The 17,776-nt window shown below is 36.0% G+C and overlaps 1 protein-coding gene across 1 annotated transcript in view; it reads right to left on the minus strand.

Moving 5' to 3' along the window:
• Nucleotides 1–1,266: 1,266 nt before the first annotated feature.
• CLIC2 (chloride intracellular channel 2) overlaps nt 1,267–17,776 on the minus strand; it is a 36,713-nt gene continuing 20,203 nt past the window's right edge. Inside the window, exons 2-6 of the mRNA XM_054572246.1 lie at nt 17,185–17,294; nt 16,934–17,059; nt 3,718–3,824; nt 2,557–2,738; nt 1,267–1,821 (exon numbers count right to left, since the gene is read on the minus strand). Of these exons, the coding sequence (XP_054428221.1) occupies nt 1,666–1,821; nt 2,557–2,738; nt 3,718–3,824; nt 16,934–17,059; nt 17,185–17,294 (681 nt within the window). The 3' untranslated portion in view covers nt 1,267–1,665. The remainder of the gene's footprint in view (nt 1,822–2,556; nt 2,739–3,717; nt 3,825–16,933; nt 17,060–17,184; nt 17,295–17,776) is intronic.

The following is a 17,776-nucleotide window of genomic DNA, read 5'->3' on the forward strand; positions in this document are numbered from 1 at the left end:
AGCTGAGAACCCTTCAAATGATCTCCATTCTATGATTCTGTTCCTGTTCTGGTTGTTTGCTTAGTTTTTTTCTTTAGATTCATTATTTTTATAGTTGTGAATTTGTTGCCCTTTTAATGTTCCTAGTTTTTATCTTCCTTTTATTAAATAAGACCCTTTAACATTTCATGTAATAATGGCTTGGTGATGATGAACTCCTTTAAGCTTTACCTTGTCTGGGAAGCACTTTATCGGCCCTTCCATTCTAAATGATAGCTTTGCTGGATAGAGTAATCTAGGTTGTAAGTCCTTGCTTTTCCTCAATTTTAATACTTCTTGCTAGTCCCCTCTTGCCTGCAAAGTTTCTTTTGAGAAATCAGCTGATAGTCTTATGGGAACTCCTTTGCAGGTAACTTTCTTTTTCTCTTGCTGCTTTTAAGATTCTCTCTTTAGCCCTAGTGAGTGTGGCTCAGTGGATTGAGTGCCAGCCTGTGAACCAAAGGGCCATTGGTTCAATTCCCAGGGTAGGGCACATGCCTGGGTTGCAGGCCAGGTCCCCAAGCAGGGGGTGTGTGAAATGCAACCACACATTGATGTTTCTCTCCCTTTCTTTCTGCCTCTCTAAAAATGAATAAATAAATAAATAAATATTCTTTATCTTTAAACTTTGGCATTTTAATTATGGTATGTCTTGGTGTGGTCCTTTTTGGGAGGACCAGCAGTAGTGGCAGTGGAATAGATGGTGCCACATTCATGTATGGTGGATAAAAATCAGGAGGGATACTTTAGGAGTGAGCAATCCTAACCCTAGGCCAGACTGCACAGCCCAGGGTTCCAGCGCCGGGAAGATAAATCCCCATAACCTCTGGCTATAAAAACCAGTGGAGGTTGGAGTGGTGGAAGAAACTGATGGATTTTTCAAAAGACTCCATTTAAAGGGCTCACACAGACTTAGAACATATGCAAACCCACCCATTCTGGGATTCAGCACCAGGGCAACAGCTGGAAGGGCACCAGTTGCATACGAGAAGTGGGCGAAGTGACTGGAAACAGGCAAGTGCTGGGTAAACTTCCAGAAGCCAGGCAGCAACATTGTCCCCTCTCCTATCATTCACCCCACACAGAGGCAGTCATATTTCTAAGTATTGAATGCCATTCTAAGACCAGTTAGTCTTGATCTCTTCCTACAGCTAATTTTTTTTAAAAAAATCATTCTTTCAGGATTTGCCCCTCTGATATGCTCACTCTCTGATTTCATTATTCATATCAGAAATGAACTCATGCACATTAAATTAACAAAAATTTTTAATTTTTTAATGATTTTGATGGAATTTTTTCTAAGTAGCAGCTTGAGATTGTGGCTCTACTTACATCCTTTGCAACTTCCACCGTCTGTTGAGCTTACACATAATGCATTCTAGGAATTCAATCAAATAGCAAAAGATCTTGGTTGTTTATATATCATTTAAGATTTCAGTGGTTATAGTTGCAGTGGTTATATCATGGAAATAAGGAAATTAAGCAAAAATATGAGGATCTTTAAAATACACAGTGGCCAGATACAGAAAATACAGTTTGTTTTCTTTTTCATAAGAAAGTTGAAGAGAGAAGATAGTATTTTCCATATTCTTATTTCGAAAAACCTTTATAATATGAGAGCATTTTCTGCTGGAAGAATTGTCTTAACTACTGTTTAGCCACACTGGCATAGGTATTTTCAATTTCTTTGTCTTCGGGACATGTGTGGGTAAATTCTTCGCGGGCATAAGCATTGTGGAGATAGCGCCAGACTCCTGAGAATTCTGCTGGAATATCAAAGTCACGGTATTTCTTGGCAGCAACCTAGGGTTTTGGAAAAAGCAATTGGTAGTAAAAGGCATCAGTAACATGCCTAGTACATAGAAACATATGTAAAAATTCAAGATCATTGTGTACATGTTATCTATACAGAAAGTACTACAAAAGAAAGAATCTTGGAATTACTACTTTAATGTTTTGTGTACAAATGTAGACAAAGCTATATGTTTGCAATCATATTTATATTAAGCATTTAATTATGAATGTTTAGAAGAACAAAGCACAGAAAAAAAGCATATATCTCCCCGTTAGACTGAGTTTGTTTAGGGTCCCAAGTTTGGCTCATTTTTTGATGTATTCTCTGTGTGTGGCATAGGACCTGAGATAGACTAAACTCTGTTCAATAAAAATTTGTTAATGATTACATTATCATAATACTATTAATAGCCCACATTATTTATCCACTGTTCTAAGCATTTTGCATGTCCTAATTTATTTAATTTTCTCAACAATTCTTTGAAATGGGTAATATTATTCTTGTCTTACAGATAAGACAGTGGAAACTGGTTACCTGAAATAGGAAGAAAGAAACAAGAAGTTTTTATGCTTCCCAGAGGAGATCATGAATTTTTCCTTTGAGGAGAGAAAGGAGATATACACTATGCATAATGATGGTGACAAAGCAGTTGTATAACAACCTCACATAGAATGGTCACCGTGATTCATGCTGGCAACTCCCAAGCCCAGACCAAACAGTTCAGGCTACCTATAAATACTTACTTTAATAATGTTCAGCTTGGGTAACAAGCTGCAGTCAGCCAGTGTCAACTGATCCCCATCCAAGAACAATCTTCTGGAAACTGTGAGTTCCTCAGCACTGTCTGGATCAATTTCATCCAAAAGTGGGGTATTTAAGTAGTCATCCAGACGCTTAAATTCTCTGAGCAGAGATTTTTCAAAATCTGAGGCAATGAAGTCAAAGGGTTACTTATAAATGTATTGTGTTCATAATTAAATACATTCTCAATATGCTTTTCACACAATTAGATATCTCTACACACATTCCTACACTGGCTATTAAAAATCTAAGTAGTTAACTACCCACTGATAAGACAGAGTCAGATGTTTAATTAAATGATGATCGGAAATATTTTTGGACTTTTCTTGAGGAGGTGCATTGGCAGGAGAGTAAAAAAAAGTGATATGTTATCACTCAACACAGAATAGTCAGAAAGTAGAATCAGAGCCTAATAGCTGTCATGACTCAGAGGTTAATAAACTTAAAGAATGTTTGTGGGAAATGATAGGTGCTATGGTTTTAGAAACCTAAAAGGCACACAGGACTGGGAAAGTTGGGAAGAGGCATCTAACAAATCCAGTCCTGCAGTTAGTTTACACCTGGCATTCCAATGCTGTAATTGAGCTGAATTGGTAATTTTTATATTGAATCTCGTGTTCTAAATCTAATAAAACTTCATGCAAAGGAATTTCAGAAAATAGAGCAGAGAAGGAGAGGAAGGATATTCCTCAACATATACCACATACCACATTTTGTCCTGTATAATGTGCACCAATGATTTTTGCCCAAACTGTCAGGAAAAAAAAATCTTTCATTTTAATTTTTAAATTCAATTATTTATTTATTTATATTTAGATACTTGTTTTTTGTATTATAAAGGAATTTTAGCATTTACTTTTGAACATATTATGGTACAAGAAGTTTTATGTAACAAATAATTACAAAACACAAGAGCAGATAAAGTATTTCAGGTACTACCCATGTATCATGTGCATCCTTATTTTTCCCTCAAAAATTTGAGCAAAAAAGCATGCATTATACATGGCAAAATATGTTATTCAGGGAAATCCTATTTTTTGGCTGAGTGAGAATGTGAGAGTAAGCAAGTAAGAAAAACAGGGATTTAAAGAAAATTATCTTACGCTTATTTGCCTCCTTTTGTGTATTCTTTATATATGCAGAAAACTTGGCAAAGAGGTTACATCCCACATCAAAGGACTCCTTGTTCTTGGGACTCAAGCAAGGGTACCTTAAAAAGAAACATCACTGCATTATCATTCACACATGAGGAGATAGAGAACAGATGTTCTAGCTTGCATTCTCCTGAGAATGAAGGTTTTGGAAAATTGTGCTGGAAACTAAAGGTCCTGAGAAATATCTCATTGGGAATATGTATTTTCCTAATCTCAGAATAACTTAGTTTCTAAAGTTCACTGGGAAACCAACTGTCTAGAATTCAAAGCTCATTTACCTGTTTCAAATGGTACTTAGGTCCCCATACTTCCTCCTAAAAGTCTGTTTGGCATAAGATATGGTAGTAATACATTTTCAAAGATAAGTAGTAGGAAAAATATAGCTTCAAATTATAACTTACAAAACAAATGAAGGAATAAAGAAGATGGGCATGTTGGCAAAACAGCCAAGATGTCCTCTTCTAAGTAACACCAAGTTCATTTAGCATAATTACATAATGTAATAATTTTATTATTTTAATAAATTAAATAATGAAAAGTATATGATCATGAATAGATGCAAAAAAAGTATTCAATAAAAATCAGTTCCTAATCATAAAACACATCACTAGCAAGTAGAAATGGTCAAGCCAAACAGCCATCTTCCTTGATTCCTCTCTTTCTCTCCATCCTCACATTTGATCTATTAGCAACTCCAGCCAGTTTACTTTTCAAAATGTACACAGAATCTGTCCACTTCTCACCACCTCCACTGCCCATTTTTGGGTCCAAAGCCTATATTACTGCAACAAGTTTGTGAATATTTTCTCCATTCCAATGCTTGTCTCCCACACTACCAGATACTCTCCACATGCTGTGAAAGCAATCATGTTAAAAGATAAGCCATGTGTCTCCCCTACTCAATACCCTGCAATGTCCCCATTTCATTCAGACTCAGAGCCCAAGTCCTCACAGAGGTCTACATGGACTAATGTGATTTTACCCCACCTTACCTCACTGTTCTCATCTCCTACTTTTCTCTAATTCACACCATTCAGCATTGACCTCTTTGCTGTTTTTCGAATAGGCCTAAGAAGCTCCAAACGCAGGGCACTTTCACTTGGTTTGTTCTTAAAATAAAGAACCTTCCTCCATAGTATGACATGATCTGCTTCCTCTCTTCTTTTATGTCTTTTTCTTCTGATAGCTCCTCTTATGTGAGGCCTTTCTCAGGCCACCCTATCTAACATTGCAAACTCTCTCCTGTCCTCTTTCGTTCCTTGCCTTATTTTTTCTTAGTATTTATCAGCATCAAAACTAGTTTATATTTTGCTTTTTATCTTGCTTATTTACTGTCTTCCCCAACTAGAATTTAAAGTCTACTAGGCCAGAGAGTTTTTACCCTTTTTATTCACTAATGTGTCCCAAGTGCTTTGAGTAGTACCTGATACTAAGTATTCAGTAAATATTTGTTGAATTATTAAATCACTTCATTAATTTTAACTTGATAAGAGGTATACATCAAAAACTTTCAGCAAGCATCATATTAAATGGTAAGATGTTCTTCAGAAGGGCAAATCAAAACCACAATGAGATTATTACCTCACACCTGTTAGAATGGCTATTATCAATAAGATGTAATAACAATTATTGGAGAGGTTGTGGAGAAGAAAGAATCTTCATTCGCTGCTAGTGGGAATTTAAACTGGCTAGCCACTATGGAAAATAGTATGGAGGTTCTTTAAAAAATTTAAGAATCAAGTTACCGTATAATCCAGCAATCCCTCTTCTGGGTATCTAACTCCATAATTTTAAAACACTAATTTGTAAAGATATATGTACCCCTATGTTCATTGCAGCATTATTCCCAACAGCCAAAACATGAAAACAACCTAAGTGTTACTTGATAGATGACTGGATTAAAAAATATGTACATACAGGGTAGAGCAAAAGTAGGTTTACAGTTGTTTGTATGAAACCTATATGTTATTAGCCAGTATTACCAGAATAAAAAAGAGCAAATATTTTCTAAAAGGCAATTCATCCATGTTGTTGCAAATGGAAAGATTTCATTTTCTTTATCCCTCCATAATATTTCATTGCATGTATATATATTACATCTTTATCCATTCATCTATCTATGGACATCTAGGTTGGTTCCATATCTTGACTACTGTAGATAATACTGTATGAACATATGGTGCAGACAGGGTGAGACAAAAAGAGGTTAACAATTGTTCATGTAGAAAATAATACAATAAAAGACCTTACAGGAGAGGGGCAAAATGGTGAAAGAGTGAATGGAAGCCACACAGACCTCCTCCCAGGACCAATCTGGAATTACAACTAAATTGTGGAGAAACAACCTGGAACAAACAACTGAATTAGAGTGATAAAGAAGCCTAATAACCTCGGACAAACAGAAGAATCAGCTTTAGCACAATCTGGCTGGTAAGGAGTAAGGGGGAGACTTGAGAAGGCTGGCAGGGCACCCATGGGTAACAGCACCAGAGGGATATATAAACAGCCAGTTGGATCCCTTGAGAAGAGTGGGGCCTAACCCATAAGCAGAGATCCCCAGCCTACAGCACCAGAGCCCAAAAAGTACAGAAGTAACACCCAGCTGCAAAAAGTGGCAAGGTTGCTCTCTGCCAGAGACAGGCAGCTGGAGATGCAAAGAGCAGTATAAGGAGCCAAAACATAAATTTTTATTTGCAGCAAGTTACCCTGGGCTCTGGCAAAGGTGGGGGCAGAGTGGACTAGAGACACCTGAGGAGGGACTGGGGAAGGAGTCTTTGGGGAGAGAATTGAAGGGGCAGCAGGTGGGATTCTGGTGCTGACTCTTCTCCCATATGGAAGCAGCCATCTTGCTCAGGGAGACCACTCCCCTGAGCATCAGCAGTGTGAGAGGAAACAATAGCCCCACCCTCAGGAGGGACTCTGTCCCATGCTGTGTTGCCTAAGCCTGACTGCTGAGTGCAGAGTGACTAGATTAACAACTGAAGGAGACAGCCACAGACAGTAGATTCCTAGAAGTCAAGAACAGACTGCCTAAGGTCAGATGGGCTCAACATCTGGCATAATCAGAGGCAGATCCAGAATGAAAAAAACAGTGGTAAATACTACAGGCTAACGAGATGAAATCCACTGTGGTCTACTCCAGTATTTGTGATATTTTCTTTACTACATAGCTTTTTAACATCCACTTTGGGTCCATCAAGTTTCTGCATAAGAAGTCATTAGATTTTATACTAATATTTTATTTCTCTCCTTCTGTAAAATAATCTTAATCTCATTACAGTCTTATTAATACTGGTTCATTTGCTGTTGATAATGGGATTGCAGTGGGGAGTTATTTTTGTCGACACGGGTTTCTTTCCTGGGCTTTGTGGTTTTGTTCTGGTAGAAGCACAAAAACACACAAAATGAGGTAAGCAGAGTGACCCTCAGTCAACCAGCTGGAGGGTAAGACCTACCAAAAGATGACCAAACAACAGTCAAAATCCAGTTAGTTCTAGAGAGCCAACATAAATGGCATAAAAGGCATCCAAAGAGCAGCAAGTTCAGGAGATCAAGGAGACTGCACTACTGAATCCCACAGGTCTCCTACCATAGCAGCTCCCACAAAAAAGTCAGGAAGTCAAGACTGATAAATTTAAGAAGAAGAAGCAAAAAAGAAGAGTTTCCCAAATAATGGGAACACAAACACACCCGAGTCAAAGGGAAAGGAGGAATCCCCACAAAGAGAACTAAATGAAACAGAGGCAACTAAACTATCAGATATTGAGTTCAGAACAATGGTTATAAGGAAGCTCAATGAACTCAGTGAGCTCAGAGAGAATTAGCAAAAACCTCAGGGAAACTAAGAGGAACTTACTGCAAACTATATCAGCATGTAAAAGGACATAGAAACTATCAATAAGATGCAAGAGGAAATGAAGAATACAGTTTCTGAATTTAAGAACACACTATGACTCAAAAGCAAGCTAGATGCAGAAGATTGAGTCAGTGAGCTGGAGGGAAGGTAGAAAAAGGCTCCCAGAAAGAGTAAGAAAATGTAAACAGACTCCAGAAGAATGAAGAGGCATTTAGGGAAATGGAGGGCAACCAGAAACATAATGATATCCATATAATAGGAATACCAGAAGGAGAACAGGAGCAAGGGATAGAGAAACTGTTTGAAAAAGCAATGATGGAAAACTTCCCTAACTGGAGGAAAGAAAAAGTCATAAAGTCCAGGAAACACAGAGGGTTCCAACCAAGAGGAACCCAAAGAAGCCACACCAAGACACATCATCTTAAAATGGCAAATATCAAAGACAAAAAGAGAATCCTAAAGGAAGCAAGGGAGAAACAGCTAGTAACATACAAGGGAGCCCCAATATGGCTAGCAGCTGACTTATTAACAGAAACACTACAAGCCAGAAGGGAATGGCAAGAAATATTTCAAGTAATGAAACGCAAAGGCCTGCACCGAGACTGCTCTACTCTGCAAGACTCTCAATTAAAATGTAAGGCAAAATAACTGTTTTCCCAGACAAAAGAAGGCTAAAAGAATACACCTCCACCAAACCAGCATTGCAAGATATTATAAAGGGATTGCTTTAAGAAGATGAAGAAAAAGAGGGAGAAAAAGAGAAACACAGGTACGAAGGGAAAATATGAATAAGTGCCTATTAGTAAGAACTTTAAATGTAAATGAATTAAATGCTCCAATTAAAAGACATAGGGTAGCAGAACAGATTAAAAAACAAGACCCACACATATGCTGCCTATGAGAGTCCTGCCTCAGAACAAAAGACCTACACAGACTGAGAGTAAAGAGATGGAAAAAAAAATTTCCAAGAAAATGGACAGGAAAAAAAAAGCCAGGGTAGCAATACTAATATCAGACAAAATATATTTCAAAACAAAGGCCATAAAAAGAGACACAGAAGGACACTTTATACTACTCAAAGAAGAATTCATCAAGAAGACATAATCATTGTATACCTATACGCACCCAACATAGGAGCACCCAGTATATAATGAAAATCTTGGAAGACTTCAAGAAAGATATAGACAACAACACACTTATACTACGGGATTTTAAAACCCCACTGTCAACAATGGATGGATATTCCAAACAAAACATCAACAAGGATATTTTGGAAGTGAATGAAACATTAGATCAAATGGGAAGTAAACTTTCATCCCAAAGAAACAAAGTACACATTCTTTTCAAATGCACATGGAACCTTTTCACAGATAGACCACATGACAAGACACAAAACAAGCCTCAACAAATTCAAGAAAATTGAAATAATAACAAGAATTTTCTTGGACCACAAGGGCTAAAAATTAGAAACCAAACTCAAGGAAAAAACTCAAAAACATTCAAACTCTTGGAGACTGACTATCATGCTATTAAACAATGAATATGTCAATAAAGAAATCAAGGAAGAAATCAAAGATTCTGGAAACAAATGAAAATGAACACACAACAGTCCAAAACTCATGGGACACAGTGAAGGCAGTCCTTAAAGGGAAATTCATAGCAATACAGGCCTACCTAAAAAAGACAGGAACATTTTAAATAAACAGCCTAACCCTACATCTTCAAAAACTGTACAAACAACAACAAAGCCCAGAGCAAGTAGATGGAAGGATATAATCAAGATCAGAGCAGAATTGAATGACATAGAGACTAAAAGAAAATTCAAAGGATCAATAAATACAAGAGCTGGTTCTTTGAAAAGATAAACAAAATCAAGAAGCCTTTAAGTAGACTTGTCAAGAAAAAAAAAGATAGGACCAAAATAAATAATATCAGAAAAGAAAGAGGAGAAATAACAACTGATACCACATAAATACAAAGGATTGTGAGAAATTACTATGAAAAATTATATGACAAGAAATTTGAAAACCTCAATTAAATGAACAAATTTCTAGAAAAATATAACCTTCCAAGAGTAAATGAAGAAGAAGCAGAAAGCCTGAACAGACCAATAACAGCTGGTGAAATTGAAGCCGTAATCAAAGAAACTCTCAGTACACAAAAGCCCTGGCCCGAATGGTTTCACAGGAGAATTCTATAAAACATTTAAGGAAGAGCTAACCCCTATCCTTATCAGACTATTTGAAAATATTCAAGAAGAAGGAAGACTCCCAAACTCTTTTTATGAGGCCAGTATTATCCTAATTCCAAAATCAGACAAAGACACAACAAAGAAAGAAAACTACAGGCCAATATTGCAGATGAACATGGATGCTAAAATCCTCAACAAAATATTGGCAAACTGCATTTAGTAATATGTTAAACAGATCATGCACCTTGATCAACTGGCATTCATCACAAGGATGCAAGGATGGTACAATATTCACAAAGCAATAAACGTAATAAATCACATAAACAAAAGGAAAGACAAAAATCAATAGATCATATCAATAGATGGGGAAAAAGCATTTGATAAGGTACAGAATCCATTTATGATTTAAAAAAACCCCAGCAATGTGAGAGTAAAGGAGACATACTTCAACATAATAAAGGTCATATATGAAAAACCTACAGTCAACCTCATACTCAACGGGAAAAAACTAAAAGCTTTCTCACTAAGATCAGGAACAAGACAAGGTTGTCCACTTTCACCAATTCTATTCAATATAATATTGGGAGTCCTAGTCCCAGTGATCAAAGAAGAGAAATAAAAGGCATAAATTATCACTATTCGTAGATGACATGATAGTGTACATAGAAAACCGTATAGACGCAACCAAAAAAAATACCCAATCTCATAAGTGAATTTGGCAAAACAGTGGGATCCAAAGTCAATATTCAAAATCAAAGGCATTTCTGTACAGCAACAATGACATATAAGAATCAGAAATCATGGAATAAATCTCATTTAATATAGCAACAAGAAAACAAAGTACCTAGGAATAAACTTAACCAAGTAGGTAAAAGATCTGTATTCTGAAAACTACAAAACACTAAAGAAGGAAATTAAGGAAGACAGAAATAAATGGAAGCATATACCATGTTCATGGATTGGAAGAAATAACATCATCAAAATGTCCAGACTACCCAAAGCAATTTGTAGATTCAGCACAATGCCTATTAAAATACCAATGACATATTTCACAGATATAGAACAAACATTTCAAAAATTTATGTGGAACCATAAATGACCCTGAATAGCTCAACCAATTTTGAGAAAGAAGAGCAAAATAGGAGGGATCATGATACCTGACATTAAACTATATACAAGGTCACTGTAACCAAAATAGTCTGGTACTGGTGTAAGAATAGACACATAGATCAATGGAACAGAATAGAGAGCCCGGAAATAAACCCATGTCTCTGTGGTCAATTAATATTCAACAAAGGGGAAGAAGCATAAAATGGAGTAAAAATAGCCTCATCAACAAATGGTGTTGGGAAATCTGTTTCTGGACGGGGAAAAAAAAATGAAACTCAACCATCAACTTATACCTTACACAAAAATAAACTCAAAATGGATAAAAGTCTTAAATATAAGTCACAACACCATAAAAGTCCTAAAGGAGAACAGGCAGGAAACTCTTGGATATCCCACACAGCAATATTTTCACCGATATGCCCCCTAAAGCAAGGAACAAAAAAGAAAAAAAATAAACAAATGGTATCTCATCAAAATAAGAAGCTTCTGTGCAGCTAAAGAAAACATCAGCAAAATGAAAAGAGAGCCAATCATATGGGAAAATGTATTTGTTAATGATACCTCAGACAGCAGTTTAATCTCCAAAATATATAAAGAACTCATAGATCCCCCTTCCAGGAAGACGAACAATCCTATTAAAAAATGGGAAAGGATCTGAACAGACACTTCTCCAAGGAGGACATACAGAGGGCCCAGAGATATATGAAAAGTTGCTCATCATCACTATCCATCGGTGAAATGCAAATTAAAATCACAATGAGACACCACACCGGTCAGAATGGCCATCATAAACAGATCCACAAATAACGGGTGCTGGCGAAGTTGTGGAGAAAAGGGAACCCTAGTACACCGTTGGTGGGAATGCAGACTGGTGCAGCCACTGTGGAAAACAATTTGGAATTTCCTCAAAAAGCTAAACATGGAACTGCCTTTTGACCCCAGGATTCCACTGCTGGGATTACACCCTAAGAATATCAAAACACCAATACAAAAAAACCCTGTGCATCCCAATGTCCATAGCAGCACAATTTACAATAGCCAAGTGCTGGAAGCAACCTAAGTGCCCATCAGTAAATTAATGGATCAAAAAATGATGGTACATTTGCAGAATGGAATACTATACAGTAGAAAGAAAGAAAGAAAGAACTCCTACTCCTTGTGGCAGCATGGATGGAGCTGGAGAGCAGTATTATAAGTGAAATAAGCCAGGTGGTGAAAGACAAATACCATATGATTTCACCTATAAGTGGAAACTAATCAGCAAAGCAAGCAGGCAAGAAAAATATGACCAGCAAAACTGAGTGAAAGAAGAAATTGACAGGGATGGGAGGGAGGGGGGTAGCAGGAAGGGGAAGGGTCAGATCAAGGAACAGGTGTGAAGGACACATGGAGGAAGCCAAGGTGGGGAAGGATTAAGAGGGGGGTGGGAGGGTAGGGGGAAGTGGTGGCTGGCAAATGGAGAAAAATGTATTTGAAAATTAAAAAAAAAGAAATAAGAAAAAATTTTTAAAAGATTAAATGCACTATTTTTTATAAATAAATTGTTTTTTTTGGTAGCTCCCCCTTTTATATAGTTATCACAATATTATTGACTATATTTAGCTGTACTTCACATTCCTGTGAGTATACTGTAACTACCAATTTGTACTTTTTCATGCCTTCACCTTTCTCACCCATACCCCGATCCTCCTCCCATCTGACAACCGTCAAAAATATTCTCTGCATCTATGAGTCTGTTTCTTTTCTGCATGCTCATTTATTTTGTTTTTTAGATTCCAAATATAAATTAAATCATGTTTTTTGTCTTTCTTTGTGTGACTTATTTCATTCAGCACAATACCCTCTATGTCCATCCATATGATTGCAGGTGGCAAAATTTCACTTTGCTATGACTGAGTCATATTTCATTGTATATATGCACCACTTCTTATCTACTGATCTATTGATTAAAACTTAGGTTGCTTCTATACCTTAGTGATTGTAAACAATGCTGCAAAGAACATATGGATGTGCATGTCTTTTCAATTTAGTCTTTCGTATTTCTTAGAACAAATACCCTGAAGTAGAATTGCTGGGTCCTACTTTGTCTCTTATTATATAGTGTTTGTTTTAAAGTCTATTTTTTGGTATAAGAATTGATACCCCAGGTTTTTGCTTGTTTGTTCGTTTTCCATTTTCATGAAATATATTTTCCATCCTTTACTTTCAGTCTGTGTGTCTTTTGATGTGAAGTAATTCCCTTGTAGACAGCTTATGTAAGGATTTTGCTTTATGTCCATTCAGCCTCCATGTTTTTTTGATTGGAGCATTTAATCAATTTATATTTAAAATATTTGTTGGTAAATATGTATTTATTGCCATTTTATTATTCACATTTATGTTTTTTATTCTTCTTTTTAAAAAAGACCCTTTAACATATCTTGTAATACTGGTTTGGTGGTGATGAATTCCTTCAGCTTTTTCTTGTCTGGGAACCTAGTTACCTGTCCTTCGATTCTAAATGATAGCTTTGCTGGGTAAAGTAATCTTGGTTGTAGGCCCTTGCTTTTCATCACTCTGAATATTTCATGACAATACCTGTGGCCTGCAAAGTTTTTGTTGAGAAATCAGTTGACAGTCTTATTTGAGCTCCCTTGTACGTTACCTAACTGGTTTTCTCTTGCTGCTTTTAACATTTTCTCTCTATGTTTAACCTTTCACACCTTAATTATGAGGCATCTTGTTGTAGGCCTATTTGGGTTCATCTTATTTGGGATTCTCTGTGCTTCCAGTACTTGTGTGTCTATTTCCTTCATCAGGTTAGGGAAGTTTTCCATTACATAGGTTTTCAATTCCTTGCTCTCTATCTCTTCATCTTTTGGTGCCCCAATGAAGCAAATGTTCAATTTGCAACTCTGCCTTAGCCTTCACTTTCTGCTGCATGGTGCCTGGAGTTTAGCCAGAAGTGAAAGCTTAGGATCTTCTCAGGTCTTTGCTAAGCATAGGTCTAGACCTGGGCATGTGCATGGACTTCTAGATTTCTTGAATACATGAAAGCTGTGTTTGTTTGTTTTTTTAGTTTGGAAAACATTACTTTCTTTTTTTTTTTAGTTATTTTTTTCATGAGAGCTTTTTAAAGCCTGTATTCTCTTAAGTATCCCACAAGTATCCTAAATTCATTCTTCCCAGGCTTTTCAGTTTGTCTATTGCTTTCCTGAATTGTTATTCTTTGCCCTATTTGGCAGTGGCTAATACATTTGCCTTTAAATTCCTTCCATGAATACCCCCAGGGAAGCTGCCTTAGCCCTGGGGAAACTCCAAAGTAGGTAAAAAAAGAAAAAGGCAAACCCTTAAGCTATTCATTCAGGGTACCACCAGGTCAAACCACACAACCACAGTTATTTGAGAATAAAGTCCATACCATGTCCTCTCTTTTTCTTTCCTTCTCTCTCTTTCTATTTCTTTCAATTGGACCTTGTTTTGTGAAGGGTAGCAATATACCTTGACAAAAACATTTCCAAGCTCCCTTTTTCAATAGATATGACCATGTGAGTTACTTTTGGATGATGAGATGTAAATGAAAATTGTTGAGTGTGACTGCTGTAAAAATTCCTTATAGCTGGCTTGCATCTTTTGTATTTTGCCCTTCTCCTTCTTCCTGTGTGGTAGTTAGCTCTGTTACCTGGAATTCCAGCAGACATATTGTTACCATGAATTAACTTTGAGCCTGGAAGCCTCACTTGAAGGATGGCAGAGCAGAAAGATTAGAAAGAACCTGGGTCCCCAGTAAAATTAGGGAGGTCATTCCAGCCATGTAATGCCTCATTTTTGGCTTGTTAAGTGATAAAAATAAAATCCACATTTATTTAAGCCACTACTTCAACTCTAGTTATCATCATTGAATACAGTGTTTGATACTTAAGCCAAATATAAAAATCAGAAGGGTATAACAAGATTATTCACAGAGCAAAGCCAAAGGTGTAAAGATGCTCAAACTCACCTATTATTCAGGGAAATGGCAAATTAAAGTGTCAGTGAGATATCACTACACCCATCAGATTGGCACAAATTTAAAAAGAGTGACAGTACGTAGTAATAGAGATATGTGTGAACAGTGTACTCTCATACATTGATGGGTAAAGGAATAAAAAATTTAAAAGATATACCATTTGAACTTTGCTCCAGGGAATCTATTACATTGGCATAAAAGCACCAGTACCTAAAGACATATGAACAAGGATGTTATTTATACCACTGTTTGTAATGGTAAAAAACTGGAAAGAAAAGGAATGTCCATCAGTAAAGGAATAATTTAGCAACTTGTATCACATCTGTGACATGCAATATTATGCAGACATTAAAATGAAATTAATCTATACCAGTAGAGTTAAAGGATGTTATAATGTTCTTTGAAGTGAGATAAGCAAGATGCAATATTTATAAAGTAAATTACATTTATTATTATTATGCTTATATGAACCTAGAAAAAGGTATAGAATGATACATAATATATTTTTTTCACTAGTTGCCTTTGGGAGCAACAAAATATAAGGGAACAGATAATGTGGGGAGAGGAAGTAGTAGAAGAAAATAAGGGAAGGGGAAAGAACAAAATAATACTCAATACTTATAGGACAATCTTGGAGCAAGTACTTAAAATCTAAGAAGCCATCAATAATGGATGAAAGAGACCTAGATTGTCAGAAGAGAATCTAGAATGGTACCCCTTGTTTCTTGTGTAAGAAGTATTATGGACTGATAGAACATTTTGTTTACTACATATATTTATTTATTTATGATTGATTGATGCTTCATTTTTTTAGAGCAGCTTTAAGGTCACAGCCAGACTCCTTACCAATGGAAACTGTGAAATAATAAATGAGTGTCAGTTTAAGACACTGAGTTTGTGGTAATTTGTTGTACAGCAATGAAAAAATAAATACAACAGGCTTCCTGTTTCCAGACACTATCTTTGGTAGGCATTTCTATGTTTAGCTGTCATCCAAGTATAAACAGTGAAGTTCTGGCCTCTGGCTAACTATGTGAGGCCTGTTTCCTGACCTCTAGCCCTTGTGCTGGATATGTATGTTCTGCCCTCATGCCATCAGTGATGGAAAAGCCTAATCATATTCAGTCCTCATGGGCTATACAATGCTATTACCACATGCCCTCACTCTTACTCCACCATGGGTTACTTTTCTATTTCTAGGCCAAAGAGAATTCATGTTCCTATTTTAAGTATGCTATGCATTTAAAAATAATTTGAAATGGTATATCTATGTCATCTTTGTGTATTTAACATTGAAGGAGGAAGTTTATGCATAATAGGCATAATATTTTTCAACCTATAGAGCTAAGAGATAAGACTGAATTAAAGAAAATCTTTACCCCTGACCTGGGTGACTCAGTTGGTTTGGCGTCATCCTGCAAAGAGAAGGGTTGGTTTGATTCCCGGTTGGGGCACGTGCCTGGATTGCCTGTTTGGTCCAGGACATGTACAAGAGGCAGTCAAATGATATTTCTCTCTTTCACTGATGTTTCTCACTCTCTCTTTCTCCCTCCCTTCCCCTCACTCTAAAAATAAATAAATAAAATCTTTTTAAAAAGTTCTTTAATTGAAGATCTTCTGAGGGGTCTACAACAAAAATGTTTGATTTTTATCAGTATAAGTGCTCCCTGAACTTCATTATAAATGAATTAATGAGGCTGAAATTGAATGTGGCCCAAATTTACCTGCCTTTCCCAGGTTTCTAAGTCTGCCTTTTGCCCTTTCTTAATATACTACCTATATTTTATATAGTTTTAATAGTTTTATATATATTAAATAAATAATCCTGTAGTAAAGTTTTCTAATCATATATAGAGTGATCAAGGGGCATCTTTGCAAAGTTTTCTAGAAAGATAACAAAAGAGAGGTCTGACATTGAAAAGGAGGTAGAGGTCTAGAAGTAGGAATCCTCAATCTGCAATAAATAGGCCAATAAAATAAATTTGTCTCAAGAACAATAATATCCTGTAAAATACTGTACCTTGGAGGAGCCAGTGTCTGCTCTAGAAATTCCTCAATTTTAATGAAGTCTGTTTTCAATTCCTTGTTATACAACAGGAAGGGAGGATTGGCACCTGGGGCTAAGTCTTTCAGTTCTTCAGGCTTTCTATGATTTTTAAAAATAAGGAGAATTAGACCTCTAGATAAAGCACACATCATACAAACACAAACATTGTATTGGTATCTATCGATTTCAATCCCTAGAATGTAACCTGTTCCAATTTCTCTTACCTGGTCATGTCAACAGTAGTCACATTGAATTTAACTCCTTTAAGCCAGAGGATCATGAAAAGGCGTTGGCAAAAAGGACAGTTTCCAATACTCTCCCCATCACTTCCAGCCTATTAAGATAAAGAAAGGCCTTATTCATTCATTTTCTCAAAAAGCATGTATGGAGTGCTTCCTGGGAAATGAGCTAGTTGCTAGAAACAAAGTTAAAGTTCTTAATCTCATAGATTCCACCAGTTGTGTGCAGAGAGAGGTAATAAATCAATTAATCTCATTGTATGTAAAGTTACAAGTGTGATGACTATATAATAATACTAAATTATACATAGCATATAATATGTTATATATTATGTTATGTGTATATAGTATATATTATGTTATATAACTATATATTATATAGTTATCTGATATATATGATATGATATATGATATGATATATATTCTGGTAATATATACTTACGTACTATATAATATATTATATAATAATATAGTATGTTATAATATATAATATGTAAGTACATATTACCAGAATACATATAAACATTTCTTATGATGGACATTTCAGATATTCCAAAATTTTTGCTACTCAATTTCA

Source organism: Pteronotus mesoamericanus, unplaced genomic scaffold, assembly GCF_021234165.1.
Source record: "Pteronotus mesoamericanus isolate MK-2021 breed Mesoamerican mustached bat unplaced genomic scaffold, CSHL_Meso_final contig_226, whole genome shotgun sequence".
NCBI lineage: Eukaryota > Metazoa > Chordata > Mammalia > Chiroptera > Mormoopidae > Pteronotus > Pteronotus mesoamericanus.